The sequence below is a fragment of the Orbicella faveolata genome, unplaced genomic scaffold (genome assembly GCF_042242905.1).
Source record: "Orbicella faveolata isolate gen_17 unplaced genomic scaffold, um_ofav_v1 contig_36, whole genome shotgun sequence".
In the NCBI taxonomy this organism is placed as follows: Eukaryota; Metazoa; Cnidaria; class Anthozoa; order Scleractinia; family Merulinidae; genus Orbicella; species Orbicella faveolata.
Genome location: NW_028301565.1, coordinates 12,386,039 through 12,402,725, shown reverse-complemented (window position 1 = coordinate 12,402,725; position 16,687 = coordinate 12,386,039). Strand labels below are relative to the sequence as shown.

Genomic DNA, 16,687 nt, shown 5'->3' with positions numbered 1-16,687 from the left:
TTCCGGTTGAATTTCCGCTGACCAATTGTTTTGACGTCTCTATTTCATACGCTGAAGTGTAGACTGTAGCCATTTTATCGCTGTAGTTTTGCTCAATTTTTCAGAGTTTTTGCTCTTTTTTAAAATGGTAAGCTTAGCGTTTTATTGATAAGTATTTCCTTTATCCATCTTGCATGAGATTGGCCTTAATTAGCCCGTTTTCGCGAGCTGTAATAGCTTCAATCCTGTCACAAAATTTGCGTCGACGCCATGTTTCCGTCAAAGTTCGCTCGTTTATGTATTAAAAACGTTATCCTCTTTAGGCTACAGGAACGGACCGTGCTGCAGGATATGGAATGATGCTAGTTAGTGCTGTAATATTTGTGTATTACACGATATGGGTCGTTCTACTGGTAAGTCTTCATGGTAAATATTTCTCACTCCCTAGCAGATATTTGAACTGACACATTAGAAAATGCCGGATTACTGATTACTAGATTCAAATGTTAAAGAGACTTTTCCTGGAACATTAAAGGGTTCGATTCTGCTAGATTCTATTTTCCGTTTAACCGAAAACGCCACGGAACATGTTGCTTTCTTTGTAGATCTTTCCAGATTTTTTCTTTGTGACTTTTGTTGTCATGGCTTTGGACAGCCAGGGGGTAAGGTACGAGATGAATTTGAAAATAGGGAGGGGAGGGATACGTTCCATGGGTAAATTACATAATTAACCAAAAATAAATTTGTGAATTAATATTATCATTAGTCAGCTGTTAGTAAAACATGTTTTATTACCTTTCTGCTTGTTATACTTCCTTTATTCACTATGAGGAGCTGGCATTTTTGAAATTTTCCTGCCTTCTTATTTATGGTTGAAGATGACACTCTTCATCTGATGAAGTTCTACTTTTATAGAACGGTTTTACTCAACTAAAAAAATAACATTTAATGATCACTGTCTAGATATAGATCATTTTACAGTTTGGACATGACTCAGCCTAATCCCCTGACCATATTAGGAGCAAAATAGCACAACTTTGAGGGTTTGTAAAATTGTCAATTTCCACCTTAAAGTCTCAAACTTTCAAACTGTGTATTTCAAAGAATATTTTTGTAAATATGAAAATTTATTTCATATGCCTTGCAAAGATTCAATTGAACAATTATCCAAACTCATTTTCTCAAAATCTGAAGAATTCAGATGTATGCAAAATTTTGTTTTGTACAATGCATGGACATTTTTGCTCCTGAGGACAGGATAGAACTTCAATTGCAACATGATTTTGCTCATGCTGTTGTGATATTTCTTAAATTTTTATTTTATTGTCTTTCTTTCAGCCATTTGTAGAGAAAGGTCATGCTATCCAGAGATTATTTCCACCACGAATGTATGCTGTCATAATTCCAGTTGTTGCTGGTCTGGTGTTACTAGGAGTAATAGGTATCTATCTTTTCTTGTGAACTTGTATAAAATTTGAATGTCTTGATTAATTATAATAGAATGTTAGGGAATTTGACTAGTAGGAAATGGTCTGGAAATACAGAGGAAAAATTCCAGCAATATTCTCTTCAACAATGAACAATATTTTCATTACCATGTCTAATAATTATTATGAAGTACTTGTTATATTTTTTGCTAAAGTTTATATTTATTTTTCTATTGAGTTTATTCTACTGAGGTGCTAAGTTTATTGCTTGGTCTCTGACAACTAAAAAACATATGACAGTACATTTTTATTCTGTGATAGAAATTATTAGTATTTTTGTATGGGATTTTACATTTAGTGTTTTGGACTATTTTTCTCAGATTTCACTTAAGCTAAAAAATAATAATCTTGAAAAGAAAATTATAGGCTCAGTATTTAGACTAGTTGTTTCATGAAGTGTTAATGACTTGTAACAATTCTTTTTTTTAGTAGGGTTTTATTTGTAGTGAACTCTGATAGTATTGGTTTACTCCCTCATTAAAATTATGAGCTGTTTTGCTTCCCCAACTTGTGATTTCTTTTCTTTTAAAGGAATATTTGTTGCTGTTGTGATGATCAAAAGCAAGAAACCAACACCAAAGAAAGACAGTTGAAGAACAAAATGATAATTTTATAATTAGGATCAACAATAATTATTAGGAAAGTTTTTGTATGTTAAGCATTGTAACATAGGCATGCACATTGAGGGCAGAGTTTTGAAAACAAAGGAGCAGGTTGCTTTAACCATCAGAAAAGCACCATGGAATGCCTCATGTTTTAAACCACCTGATGTACACTCTGGTGTAAATTATGATAAAAAGTAAAGATTTTCACTATTAACCCAATTGTGTGTTTCATTTTTGTGATGTTTTTTCTTTGGAAAATGGGAATGGATAACTTTGCAAGGTTTTCCTTACAACATGACCCAAAGACAGATTTGTGTGAAAAAAACCTCTTTCCCTCTAGTTTGATATGAATTATCCTTTGCTAAATCCAAGGAAAAGCTCAAGATTGCTTTTAACCTTTTGTACATGAAATTTGATAGAATTGAAAAGGGCTTATAAACACCATGATTTAATCACCTTATTGTCAAAATTTCCCTATTTAATAACCAAGAAGACAATGCCACTGTACTGTTTTAAAGGAAAATCGGTAATTTTAATTAAACCCCTAGTCTTACTCTGTTTTGCCAATTTGATGGATCCGCTTCCAATTCCAAATTTCCAATTCCAAATGTACGCATCTTCTGAGCACGCGCAGTACAAACATGGCGAGAAAGGCGCCATGTTTGTTTTTAAAAAGATTGCTTGCTGTTTGCGTTATAACTGAGCCAGTTACTGGAGCAATGGCTGCAGAAAGAAGTGTGCATTCTGCAGGAATCGCAGAGGTTCATCAGGTACCTATAAATGTGATTAATAGACCCATACCGCCTGTACTCGAGGAAGAGAAAGTGAAGTCACTTATGAAAACAATTGAGGTGAGAGAAGCTCATTTCACATGTAATTTATGAGCGTGTGGATAAAAGGAGATCACACTTTATGCAACTTTTTCATGGTCAACACTTTTACATGAAAGGAGTTAAAAGGCCGGGAAAAATGAAAGAATGAACCAGACATGGCGTTCTTTCTTCCTGTAGACCTGCAGAGATATTGCTTAAGCTTTATATGTATAAGCTTGATTCTTTTATTATTATATTATTATGATCTATTAAGATCAAAATAATCTTCATGCCACCTTGTAACTTTCTCTTGGTCTTCAAGCATGGCTAAACACAGCTACAAAACATAATGATCACTCTTTCACTTCAGGATAAGGATTCAAGACATTCAGTACCGCCGATTGATGTGTTGTGGATCAAAGGAAGGCTGGGAGGTGATTATTTCTACTCATTTGGTGGTTGTCATAGATATGAAGCTTATAAAAGACTCAGCAAGGAAACTGTTCCTTGCAAACTGATTCAATCAACAGTTGAGAACCTCAAGGTTTATTTAGGATCAGCTGTACCTGACCTTAAATGATCATTTGCTGGCAAAGACTACTGTAAGTAGGTAGAGTAGTTAAGTTTATAAAAATAATGCTATTGTATGCAAATGTGAGTTGTTATTATCCTGAAGGATATCATTGTATTTTATAAAATAAATCATACTTATATTACTGAAATAGACCAGTAATAATTTTACAAGACTTTTTAATAAACAATCAGTTTTACAATACGTGAAGTATTTTAAGTTGACTTTGTATGCCTTTTACTACTTTGGTACACTTCCACACATAAACACTCCAGGACCAGTCAAGATTATTATTATTATTATTATTATTATTATTATTATTATTATTATTGTTATTATTATTATTATTTTTAAGAAAGAGGTTTATTCTTAGAAAAAAGACCTCTTTATGGATTTAAGATTTGACTTGATGCAAAAAAAGAGTAACTTACAGTATTTTATAAATATACTTTTATCCATACTTTAAGCTGTTGAAAAGTGAACTACAATAATTTGCGGTTCACTTTTATTACCGGTTCATCATTTTATTCACATGTATTTGTCTAAACAACTTTTTATTAATAGGTGTTTTGGGGGTAGCTGGGGATTCAGTAATGTTATAGAAAGTTACTGAGAGTAAGTGGACTGCTGGTGAGAGAACACTGTCGCATGACAGTGCTGATAAGCTCTTAAAAGCGCTTAATTTGTCAGCCTTTTGACATATCACTAAAATGTTTGAAACCCTGATGAATACTTCAAAAAGCTATTAAACTTACATCTACATGGCAATCCAAACAGAAATTTTGTCAATCATTTGCTCACCAAGTCACACCTACACTCTGCCACGAGTGAGCACTTGGACCCATATGCCATACACGTTGCTCTTGATATTGTGGTTGCAATGTAGAGATCCTGTAATCCAGACCTCCCTGCACCTCAGTGGGGCACAATAATATTTTCTACCTGTAAACCTCAGAAGCAACAACTTGAAGGGGTAAATAAATTTCCTTTGCAACTGTTCTTGGGGTCATCAAGTAACTTGCTTGAAGAACAGCTGCTTAATCCTGAACTGTAAAAGAGTTAGGAGTATTGGCTTGCTAGTTTTTGGTCTGGATTAAATATATTCAGGTTGGAAATAAGAATAGTGTCACTGTGCTATAGAGTCAAATGGGAGACATTTAAAATTCACATGTTTTGGCAATGCATTATTCATATCAAGCGGATGAAAATGTTGTGACCAAATCCAAAGTAATGGAACTGCCTTAATTACAGTATAAGATCCATAGCCATGCAGCCCTTGAAGCTTTGACAAAACTTTTACGTGTGAGCTTGAGTTAGGAATTGTGTGGAAAAACGTAATAAGTCTAAACAGGCAAACTTGAGCTGGGTGCTATTATAATAATGTGAAATATCTCAAGTGGGAACTGATGAGAAGAAACTCCCCTGTACCTAGAAAAAGTACCCCTCCCCCACCCAGAAAAAGGGAATTTATTAACCAGGCAGAAGACGGCTCTTTTCTATAGTCAAAGTAACATGCAATGTATGGGTCACATGTTGTTACATATTTATATCTCTATCAACAATGCATTCTGAAGCACAGGCACAATCCAACAAACTTGAAACAGATCCAAAGACCAAAGACAATAATTTTATTAACAACAGTAAATAATTATTGTTAATACCACACAAAGTGTGTTAAATGTCAGGTGCAATTAGCTTTATAATAGAACTTCAAAAATTTTTTTTCTTAATTTTTTTGCATGAAATAGACTAACAAAATTTAGGTTAGCTGGCAATGAAGTGAAATGTAAAAAATATATTATAGACTGGGTAAAGTGGTTTTAATTTTGAGAATATACCTAGTCTGTGGACACAGCTTTGAGATTTTCTTATAGCCTAGAGTATTCATGGTACAGTTCTTTCCTTTCATTATCTGACCATGATGTTTTGATTATGTAATTATTAATGTATTAATTGTTATTTGAATCTTCCTCACATTACTTTTACTGGTTTGCAGCTTTAGCACAAAAACAGTTGACATGACACAACAGCCATTTGGTACCAGCACAATGGTTTATATTTGTGTGAATAATTGAAATGATGTCAACACGATTTTTGTAGTAAGTTAGAAAGTAAGCTATTAATATATTTGAAAACCATGAAGTTTCTCTGAACTGCAGTCAAACTCCAGCTGCTATATATAATTTAAATTTACAATTTCGAGGACTAAAAGCAAAATAATTATAATAAATGTCACTGTCAACAACAACACAATTGTAAGGTTCTGCAGTAGATAAATCCTGCTAGCAGGAGCGGCTAATACCAGCTTAGCTTTTGCTAAATATAACATATCTCAGCGTATTGAATGAAAATGGTAACTTTTGGTACCATTCGTGCAATCACCAGTGGAATGCACAGTTACTGGTTTGTTTTGAACACCATGTGTTACCATAGCATTTGTAATTCAAATGCTTAATGACCTTTCTTTGAAGAAAATAAAAATGTAACATCAATTCTTATTTTTTTTTTCTAAAAAAAAAGATTCTTTGCTATCTCTGCTTTACTAACAAAAAATATACTAAATTGTACCCAAACTACATAATTATTTTAATGAGGTAACATGTTATCCTTTAAGCTAACATGTTGGTATATAAACTTACTCTGTAGTCAATTTTATGTATCTTAGGGTGCGTTTCTTTAAGAAGATCCAAAATGGATTTTGTGTTTCTTTTCTAAGTGGATTAATCAAAGGTCTCTAGGATCATGGTGCGTCAAAGAAACCAAAGAATCCACTCTGGGCAAGGATTCTTCGGTTCCTTTGATGCACCATGATCGGAGTGATCTTGGATTGATCTGTTTAGTAAAGAAATGCAAAATCTAGATTTAAGAATCCAATCTTGGATTTTCTTAAAGAAACGCACCCCTAATTAAATGATGCTATACATAATTATCGAAAGCTTGCTTGCTATGGGTAGTTCAGCTCAGAATACACAAGATAAATGGTATTATACAATATTTATCTGTATAGAATAGTTCCTTTGAATCTCTTATATCTTCAGTTGACGAAATCTCCCAACTTTGAATTGTAACTGAAATCTTAGCAACAACACTATATCCTTACAAATATCACTGACAATAAATTGTATTTCATCTGAAGATAACTGCAATTTTTAGTTACAGACATATCAAATGTTTCAACTGGTGTCAAAATCTTAACATCAACCCTTAAAGACTCTCTTGAAGCATGCGTAAGGTTATATACATGTATCTCTGCAAAGTTTGAAAAAATGATGGTCAAATTGGTAAATTTTGAGTTCAAGCAATACTCCAGATCCTTGATCTTAATGTACCAAAATATAAAATTCTGTAAATTATGTAGTCATCTTTAAATAGTCATCCATATAAGAAGCCTTTTAGACAGTTTCTTTATGTTTGCTTTAGGGTACATGATTCACATAATTGTTGTGAAGCCTTCACACAGAGCGATTAATTGTTGTCGTCAATGAAATGTGGTTATCATCTGTGTTTTTATATTGATGTACCTTTGAACATAATAGGACTTTCCATGTGTGCATGATTTTGTCTGTTACCAATCACACTTCCACTGCTCTCCCAGAGTGGTGGTGTCATGGATGAAGAGTCAGCTGGTGAGGATCTACCAGACTCGCACGAATCCTGTTTTGGACTTTCCTGGCATAAATTACTAGAACTTAATGAATGGAAAATGTTCCCTATGGGTGGAAGCTTCAAGAAACTCCATTGCTGGGGCATGTCATAACTGTGACCAGGCGCACTTGGAACTGCAGGGTGGTTGCCATGATAAATGTGCTTGGGCTTGGAGTGAAATGAAGAATGGGGTGCACTGTATTCCTGGTGAATGTTCATTGTGGCATGTTCATGTGATGAGTGATGCTGCATTAAGTTAGCACTTCTGGTGTTACCCACAGTGTGACAGCTGTTGAATGCCGAAGGAGGTGAAGTTGCCGGTCTAAAGCTTGCTGGTTCAGTTTGATGAACATGATGCTGCTGTAAGGGAATTTGGGCATGTTCATGACCAGGCCTGATGTGAAGGTGTGGCACATACATAGGCCCTGTTGTGGTTACCATGGCTGGGGTCTTGCCTTGAAGTGGTACAGACCTCATGTAGAATGGTGGTAAAGGGTGTGGTAGTCTTGGTGGTGCCTCGTGAACATTTGAAGTAGGTGCAAGTCTGCAATGGAAATTTTAGCTAACTGTTTTCATTTATCATTTTCAAATACATGCTCATTTGCAAGATATATGTAGCTGCAAGATTGGTTTATTGATTGGTTCATCGGATTGTCTGTGTCCTTTAGTTACTGGCTAGAGTGATTACTTTAGTTTTGGATTTATGATACTCAATGAAAATGAAAACTGCTCAACAACATGAGTAAAATTCACTGTTAGAAGTAGTAATTGAACGTGTACCTTGGCCTTGCCTGTTTGTTGGTTGTTATGTCTCTATTTGGTCTTTTCCTGGGAAGTATTAAGGTTGTGTCAGCAATATTCTGAGAAATCTAAAAGCAAAGAACATATTTAGTCTTATTTAACATGTGGTTTTACAAAGAACCAATGCTGGTGATACCTTTCTAATAATTAAATGATACAATGTTTTTGTTTGTCAACTGACACACTGTATCCATTTTGGGTTGTGTTTACTGTGGATTGTCTTGACTGATATATCGCTTGACAGTCAGGCGATATATCAGTCGACAGTGAGTTGAAATGTCAGGCAAAAGTCGGTCAATAGTTGGCCAACAGTTGGCCGAGACTTGGTCAATAGTTGTTAGTTATATCGGTTGAGATTTTGTGTCGGCCAACATAGCTTTCAGTTCACCGATACTTCACCAATACTTCACAGATACTTCACTGATACCTCACCAACACCTTGCTGATACTTTGCCAATAATTCACCAAGTATTGGTTGACAATCGGTCGAAAGAAACACAGTACTTCTGACATGATATATATCCACACCCAGACTAGTTTGTTTAATTCAAATTTAACGATGAACATCCCCAACCTTTTATACAGGAGTCTCCCCACCCAGGCTCAACATTTGACTGACAGTTGACTGAGAAACCACTCACAGTTGACCAATATATCACTGACATGACAGTAGACTGATAAACCACCAGCATATGACTGATACTCAATTAAGATGTGTGTACAAAATATTGACAGACTCAACCAATAGTTGGTCGTTGGTCGCACCTTGCCAGTTGATCCAACTTGGCATAGGCAGTCATCAACTCCATGCAAAGGAGCTTTTTCTTTGAAGTGTATATGACACAAAATTTTTTTTAAGGTATTTTCCTTCCTTGATATATGTAATACATGAATAATGTTTTGAAAATGCAAAAAAAATTAATTTGGATGATTTTTTTTGCGGCCGAAATACGGCCAATTTCCCCATAAAAGTGTCCCTGGAAACTGGGGACGAGAATTGTGTTTGTGATGTCACAGTGTTTGATAACATTGCTGTCATGGGAAACCGCCTTGTCATTTCTCTTGCACACAGCTTCAAATGTGCCAGTGATTTGCTAGCTAGTAACGCTAATTTTCGACCCGCCTCATGCTTCAAACGTTTCTCTTCGTTTTCAGCCATATTGGTTTGTTCATCAAACACAGTGACGTCACAGACGTAAATCATGTGACATTTTGGCCGCGTGATCTGTGGGACAATTTCAACATGAAAGTAGCGTGTATTTTGAAAGAAAAAAAGGGGTTTCAAAATATTCTCATGATCTAAAAAATTACAACCATTTTTCTAACATTATTAATGACCAGAATCAGCGGAAAAAACAATTGTGTCATATACACTTTAAAGTGGTGGAGTATTTGCATGACTATCACCCTGAGACAGGTTGGCTGGAGTCGGGTGTAGCATGGAGTCAAGACTGTGTTTATCACTTGGCAAGGGATTCAGGGCATTATATGACTAGCCAACAAAAACTAATGATAATAACATGAATAACAACTGGAGGAATCAAACTCAGACCAGGTTAAAGGCTGAATCTATGGCAAGTTGATAAATAGTGAAGTGTTTAACTTGCCTGCCAATGCAGCCCAACAGTTTCTTCAGAAACTAGCTCATACCTTGGTTCACAGCCCATGTTAGTCTATCCTGAACATACTTATTAATTATTATAATTATTACCTCTTGCAGCACAGCAGGTGGTAGCCTTTCCTTGATCATTCGCACATATTTCACTGTCATTTCAAGTATCTAATGAAGAAAAATGATAATAATCAACCTCATCATCATTACAATCACTTTTCAGAATGAATCCCTTCTTACATTTTTTAAAAGTTGTTAAAACTGATACATACATTATGTATGTATTTCTCAGTTCTCATAACTTACAGAAGCCATATCAGATTTTTTTCCAGCAACACTTGGTAACAGAAAGCGCAGTTGATCACAACTCTCCTTGATACGTTCTCTACAAATATAAAGAGTAGAACAAACCAAACTGAATTGTGGATAAAAGGAAAAATTCTGGATCAAAATTGAGACAGTTTTTGCAAAATGAATAACAATAGGCCATATTTGTATTCTCATTAATGGACTGAGACTAGCTTGCAACTGAGGCTTATGCAGGACATCTTTTCAAATGCAAATGACTTTTATCTCATTGAGCATGAGCCTCCATTGCAAGCTAGTTCCAGTCCAATATCGAGAATATGAATATGGCCTATTGGATGTCTGTCATTCATTAAATGTTCTTAGAAGATCATGGGACAGTGAATTTCGGAAGCAAAATAAACTCCTTTTGACAGACAAATGTACATAATAGTAATGTAGTCCATTGCTTATCAACAGGAGAACGGTTAATTTAAGTAGTTTTTTTTTTAACTTGTTATAAGAATAAAGAAAATCATCAACAAGGAGATTATTGTCTAAATGTTTCCTCTGTAAGAAGACAAGCGGTATGAAATACTACCTAGAAAATGGTGGAGACTTTTGATCCTATCTTGAAACCTTAGAATCCTTTGATGAGCCACGCAGTCTCGTTTTTGTGTTTTTCAATCTGTCTCAGAGCCTAAAATGTCCAAGTCTCAGTTTCAAATTTTCAACAAGGTTCTTTCATTGGTGTTTCAGCATCCCAAGGAATTAACCATTTGTTGGCCATACGACAGTTCTGTGCAATTATTACTTTACCCACCCAATATTTTGAATTAAATGCACATGCAGCATAATTATCATTATTTGTGTCACTGTTTTATTTTTCACTTTTACCTTCGGATTCTTTCTTTGGAGCTGTGTTTAGACAAATCATCACGTAGCAGTGTGATTTTCATATCTTTACTACCCAGTGGTCCACTGATCATGTATGCTGGAGTCCCAACCATCTTGGTACCGTCGCAGTCAGGTGATGCTTGTGTGGATGCTGCAGGATGTTCAGCCTTGGATGCCATGTGGCCAGCACTGAAGCCTCCACTGTTGGTGCCATGAGCATTTGGACAGAGTGGTGGTGGGTTGCTGGGAATAAAATGTTGTGGAAAATTGCCAACTCTACTTGGATCTGAGGATTGTATGTTGTGGTAAACATAGCCTTGGTTGCAGTGTTCAGAATAGGCTTGGTTGACCGTGCCAGTAATATGAGTGGAGACAAGCCCTCCATGGGTGCTGATATGGTCTGGTGCTGATCTTGGAATAAATAGAGATGGCAGTGGTGGTTCTTGCAGTAGATTCCCTCCATGTGCAAAGTGTTGTGGAACAGTAGTATTTGAAACATGGCCATTGTGTTGTTGCAAGCCACCATCATTTGTGAGGTGATGGGTTTGGGTCAGATCACCAAAGCTGCCTCTATCAGCAGAAACACATTGTGCATTGTGAAATGGCTGTTGATAGCAGGATTCTGAGTGGCTACCTTGAAGAGAGGAGGGTTTGCCAAAGGACTCTGATGTTGCCACAGAATTAACTGCCTGAGAAATTGCATTACTACAGTTCTGTCTGCAAGAGATATAAAACATGGTACTCAACTCACTCAATCCTCTTTCTGCCCTAGGGTGCATAAGGCCATAAAATGGCAACTCTATAGATATTATATAGCATAATATATTATTCTGTTACTTGTATGAATTTCTTTGTGAACATCTGCATTGGTTTGGTCTCAAAGGTGTGACTCAATGATTTTAAGGTGTTGTTCTTGGAGTAGTTTCTCTTGTTGTTGTAATTTCACGTTTTCTGGCTTGTGAGAAATTTGTTTAATGCCTCAAATATTATAGGATTGTTGCCAGAAATTGTCTCAAATCTTGGTTCATGTATTTCGGTTTCAGAATTAAATATTAATAGGAAATCCTTGTGCTGGCTAAATATTCAAAGTTGTTCAAACCAGAGACAGTGAGTTAAAAAGTTATTAAACTATTTATTTCCTAGTAGAATAAAAACAGCACTCCCCATTCTCAGTGTATTTCATTGTTTTTGCCCCCCCTCCCCCAACTCCTCCCTTCCCCCCTGCCTTCTCCTGGAGATGCAGACACTTCCCATAAGAAAGCACCAAGGTGTGAATCTGAAGGTGCCCATGGACAGTTTGACTGAAACAAACTAAATTCTTTAAATGAATAATTTGCTGTTCACTTACTGAAGTGACAGGGATGGTGAATAGTGTACAAGTGATGATGATGGTTCTTCAGCATTCTCTTTACTCCTCTCTGGACCTTTTGATCCAAGTAATTGAACTCGATCTTCAGGACTCTCTGGTGTCAGTGGCATACCTGAAATGATTGAAACAAAGTGAATTGACAGGAACATGAATGAAACAAACAGCTTAGAGAGCCAAAGGGAGGTAGACCAGCCACCTGGGTGCCATTAGTCTTGCCAAAATTAACCATCCCCCATTACATATAGGTGAATGTTCAGCTTCCAACAGAAATGTCCTGGTTGATCCGAATAATCAATAGACTTTCAATCTACAAACATTCAATCTGTAGACTTTCAGTTTAAGCAGGCTGTCAGGTCTGATATTTATTAGCTATAACTGTATCTTTTCAATGTCATTGCAACATTGAATAACAGCACTTAGCCTTCATAATGAACAAGCAACAACCTTGAAGAAGTGGCACCCTTAAGGTGGCTGAACACTGTTTTTGATACCTGTGTTTCATTCACCTTTTTCTCTAAAACCCTTGATCTCTCGGTCACCAAAAATGGCAGCAAGCAAGATAACAACACAAACATTGGTTTTTTGACGGTTAAGCTGATGTATGTGCTGTTGCCATGGCAACATGGATAAAAATAAACAGGACTTCAAAATCGGTTTTGTTTATTTGTAGAAAATCTAGTCATTAGATTTTCTTTATAATTTGCATGCAACAAGCTTGTAGCGATTCTCACAAGTTAACACCATTTTGCTAATAATTTAACAGAGAGATCTTGAATTATCCCTTCTTGAAGGTTCACTGGAATATCTAGAATTTCCTTTGTTAAAGTTCAATTATTTTCAATACCCCAGTTACTTATTTCCTATAGTATTTTCGTGCCAAATTTCGTGAAATTCTAATGAGTGGTTTTCGAGAAATAGGTGTATTTCTGAGAGTGCAAATTTTCATTCAATCAATTTTTTTACTTACTACGCATGCGTTGCATTTAATTGGGTTCTTTCGGTAATAAAGAAAAAGCTGAGAATTGCTGGGTTCTTTGCATCGTTACCTTTTCTAACATATCTTTTGTGATAAAAGACTAAAGCCATCAATACAATGTGTTCAATTATAGATAAAAATAGCACGGATACTGCAGGTGTTGAGTAAATAAAATGATTGCTCTATTGACGGCATGTTTATTTTTTTGCAATCCTTGTGCGTGCGCTGAATTGCATCAGCAAAAGCGCGCGGAAAACTGTGTTCGGCCACCTTAAATAACGACAACATTGAAAGGCCAAAACATTTAATAAGCATCATAGCAACTATTTTTCAAGTAAATATGGTATGCCAATTTAGGGGCCAATGTTGTAATAAGTGCATTTGTTCAGTTCATTCTCACCGACATTGTGCCCTCTCATGTTTCTGCACAACTGACTGGTATATGCAACTGTGACAGAGACGATGTCGTAGTTGTATGTCACCAAGTGAAATTGGGTGCAGACATGGTGGTGCAGGCTTTGCCAGAAGGTTTCAGTGGTTTTGATTTATTTCTTTACCTTCACAGGTCTTGTGTCTAGCCCACTTCAACAAAACCTGATTCATTGTTTCCTCTGTCACTGGCAAGTGAAGGATGTCATTTATTCCATGGGCACTGAAGTCCTCTGAAATATGAAATGAAAAACGTTTGATTCATTAAAGGGGCAAAGAGAAAGGGGATAGAATATTAAGGAGGCTATTCAAAAAAACAGGATACATTTCAGTACCTTTGCTCCCTTCACTTGTCACTCCAATTATTGCGACAGAACGGTTCAGAGAATTGGGATTGTACCTGTAGTGATTTTAAACAACAATGATAAATTAAGATTATCTCTTCAACACTTAATTTCTCTTTCTACAACAGTATCCAGGAGAGGAGCCCGGGGTCCCCCTTATTTTGGATTTAAAAAAAAAAAAAAAATCACAGAAGGAAGAAAAGCCAGCAGGCAAAACAAAACCGGGCCCCCTCGTAGCTCAAGGTCTGGATCTGCCACTGGTATCTTAGATAAGCATACTAAGTACGGGTCACAAAAACATTTGGAAATGATCACCAAATAATTTTTTGTTATTTTAAACAAATTCTCTGGTACAAAATGACGTCTCAAAAGACATCTCAAGTCTTTTTCTCTGCAAGAATAATTTTGCAGGGATCTAGCTGTAATATCTTGATATTCACCTACATTTTTTTCTTGCAATTAAGGGGAATTGTGCAGTTTCGATTAAAAGTAACGAGCTGGGGAAGGTGTTCTTAATCCCGAAATTTTATTTACACTCACAAGCTGAGCCAAGCTGATCAGATCTAACTTCTTACGACAGCAGAGGCGGAGTTTACTATGTATTGTGTAATTAACAGCAAAGAAGAAACAGAAATCTTATCATGAACTCACCTTACAGTAGAGCATATTTTTTGAGCGTTGCTTGCAACCGAAGACATGTCCAGGAAAATGAGAAGAAAAGTCTCTTTTGTACAAACCGAAATCAAGTCTGTACAATGACAACTTGCAAGTTTTATCACTTCGAGTGCCTTCAATTCTGTCCATGTTTCACGAAGTCTTTCGTTTTCTGCCTCGTGAACAATTAGGATTTGCTTCTCAAGATCCTGAAATTAAATCAACGTTTAAATATGAGAGAATTGTTTCAAACAGAACCGGGCGAAGGAAATTGTTAAAACGATTTAGAGTTATCGCAGAATTTTTCTGTAGGATGACTTGGTCAAAAGATACTGATTTTTTGCAAATTGTTTAATGTACTTTCGTGGAATAAAGAAGAAATAAAATGTGTACAACTTGGCTTAATTACCTTCTCTGAGAATGACGGAGCTACAGGTCCAAACACGTTTTCTTGAGGAGTTTTCAGTCCATGTGGATTTTCCACAATTTGTTCTTTCACAGCAGCATCCCCTTCGTTGATAACAGTGTATTCGATAATTTCTGTGCGACCATTTTCAAAAGCTTCGTTGTTTTGGCTTTCGACGATTGTTTCCGAAGCCCAAGAATTTGAACCTTCTTTGAATAGTTTACGTCTCACGGAGCTCATGACAGAAATTTCAACCGCTAAATTCCTAATTTTGCACTTCCCAGCTGTCGCGATATGAAACGGCTTTTGGTGTAAACGTTAGTGGAGATTACGCTTTTGTTTTATCGGCTCGTCTTTTTCTCACTAGCATTCACGTGTGGAACGCGGAGCTCATTCAAATTTGGCGCGGACAGTGCGCGTACATTTAAATCACTCAAAACCAATCACACTAAACAGGAAGATCACATGACCTACCAAATAATTCTGCCCCAGGATTTTTCGGATCTCAAGACACTTTCACACGGGAATAAAACCGCCCCGTCTGTTTATATCATGGGAAATCTCAAAGGATGAAACTGTGTTTCAAGTTTCCCAAAAGCTCGTTTTCACTGTCACGCAATAAAGAAATAAATCAAAAACAATTCAGTGGATAAAGTCAAGAAATTGTGATCTTATAGGAAATAGATAGAGGAGACACTTCTCCAAGTTTTAAGTTTGTACGTTTTACCAGATTGCAGATATTTGTCGAAATGTTTTGCAGAAATTTACAGAGCCCAGTAATGAGTATGGAAACGCCATGTTGGTGCATCTCTGTAGTGCACCAATATGGCGGCAGGAAAATAGTGTAAACATCTGGAACTTAGTTTGGCTATCTAGGTTACTGATTATCTGTACTGAACAAACACACATTTACATAAGCACTTTTCCAAATGATCTAACTTTTTAAAAAAGCTAAAAATCATGAGTTAGGTATATATTTTTCGACAAATGCGGTTGTAGCTTTGTGTCACGCACCGCCATATTCAAACGAAGCACACTATTGAGCAGAAACATTGTAAACAGAAAAAAAAATTACCCCCTCTTATGCCTGATGGAGATAACAACTTTGGTGGCTCTTTAGTTTTCGATTTTAGAAAATGATGACGTGACATGAAAACGATCTATTGATTGCAATTGCAATTTGTCTAAAACCTGTCAAGGTAGGGTGTGGACAAAACGTGGGGTAGGCCATGGTCTAGGCCAATGGTGGTCGCTGAGAGTATCCAAAATGGCCAAAATGGCGGCTCCGAGATCCTTACCGGCTGCCAGTTTGTAACATAGAGTGGAGTGCTAGTGTAAACATGTAATGAAAGGCGTTAGTGACTTTTTAGTATACCCCCATTAGAGGGATACAAGAAACCACGAGGGATACAATGTTATGCTAGCTAACTCGTTCGACTCTTACTGATGTTTTGTTAATGTTTTTAAAAATCTGACCACTGGTGGGCCATAGGGTAGGCCACAGGGTAAGCCATGGCCTACACCAGGGCCTAGGCCATAGCCTACCCCACGTTTTGTCCACACCCGTCAAGGTATGCAGCTGAAGCCATCCTCGGAGACCCGGGTGCTGATAGTCGGCAAGATGCGACATTTTCGGACGAGCGCTCGCCAGAAAATATCGCTGGGTCTCCCGGATGAGCTGAAGCAGGAAAATTAGCAAATAAACAGATGTGAGAGAACCTTTTCAAAGTCAGAGTCGAGAAGGAAAATTCACAGATATATAGAGGTAAACTGCAGAAAATTTTCCGAGAAAAAAGAGATGTATTTGCTTCTCTT

General features: G+C 36.6%; 3 protein-coding genes across 4 annotated transcripts; 2 read left to right on the top strand and 1 right to left on the bottom strand.

Moving 5' to 3' along the window:
• The first annotated feature begins 17 nt into the window (after positions 1-17).
• On the top strand, positions 18-2,290 carry LOC110064303 (dolichol phosphate-mannose biosynthesis regulatory protein-like). The gene is made up of 4 exons (XM_020771339.2): positions 18-127; positions 303-392; positions 1,318-1,420; positions 1,998-2,290. Exons 1-4 carry the CDS (start codon positions 125-127, stop codon positions 2,057-2,059), a joined length of 258 nt encoding a protein of 85 aa, XP_020626998.1. The 5' UTR covers positions 18-124; the 3' UTR covers positions 2,060-2,290.
• Positions 2,291-2,698: 408 nt separating this feature from the next.
• Positions 2,699-3,658, top strand: LOC110064301 (sulfiredoxin-1-like). 2 transcript variants are annotated; one of them, XM_089275298.1, is made up of 2 exons: positions 2,699-2,841; positions 3,254-3,658. In XM_089275298.1, exons 1-2 carry the CDS (start codon positions 2,713-2,715, stop codon positions 3,461-3,463), a joined length of 339 nt encoding a protein of 112 aa, XP_089131424.1. In that variant the 5' UTR covers positions 2,699-2,712; the 3' UTR covers positions 3,464-3,658. The 2 variants fall into 2 exon arrangements, with proteins under 2 accessions (XP_089131424.1, XP_020626997.1); XM_020771338.2 differs by having other exon boundaries at positions 2,699-2,922.
• A 2,334-nt stretch (positions 3,659-5,992) lies between these two features.
• On the bottom strand, positions 5,993-16,687 carry LOC110064095 (uncharacterized). Its single transcript, XM_089275299.1, has 10 exons — positions 14,876-16,687; positions 14,464-14,675; positions 13,804-13,868; positions 13,597-13,701; positions 12,043-12,175; positions 10,695-11,411; positions 9,819-9,897; positions 9,612-9,680; positions 7,880-7,968; positions 5,993-7,643 (listed from the first exon to the last, which is right to left on the bottom strand). The coding sequence occupies exons 1-10, from the start codon at positions 15,110-15,112 to the stop codon at positions 6,962-6,964; spliced, it is 2,388 nt and encodes a 795-aa protein (XP_089131425.1). The 5' UTR covers positions 15,113-16,687; the 3' UTR covers positions 5,993-6,961.

Bases quoted from the DNA above. Each gene is read 5' to 3' on its own strand.
- LOC110064303 (XM_020771339.2), top strand. The intron at 393-1,317 runs GTAAGTCTTCAT...TCTTTCTTTCAG, and splicing joins CGATATGGGTCGTTCTACTG to CCATTTGTAGAGAAAGGTCA. The intron at 1,421-1,997 runs GTATCTATCTTT...TTTCTTTTAAAG, and splicing joins GGTGTTACTAGGAGTAATAG to GAATATTTGTTGCTGTTGTG.
- LOC110064301 (XM_020771338.2), top strand. From the start codon at position 2,713: ATGGCGAGAAAGGCGCCATGTTTGTTTTTAAAAAGATTGCTTGCTGTT. The intron at 2,923-3,253 runs GTGAGAGAAGCT...CTTTCACTTCAG, and splicing joins CACTTATGAAAACAATTGAG to GATAAGGATTCAAGACATTC.
- LOC110064095 (XM_089275299.1), bottom strand. From the start codon at position 15,112: ATGAGCTCCGTGAGACGTAAACTATTCAAAGAAGGTTCAAATTCTTGG. The intron at 12,176-13,596 runs GTAAAGAAATAA...CAATCATTTCAG, and splicing joins TAGACACAAGACCTGTGAAG to GTATGCCACTGACACCAGAG. The intron at 11,412-12,042 runs GTAAGTGAACAG...TATCTCTTGCAG, and splicing joins TCACCATCCCTGTCACTTCA to ACAGAACTGTAGTAATGCAA.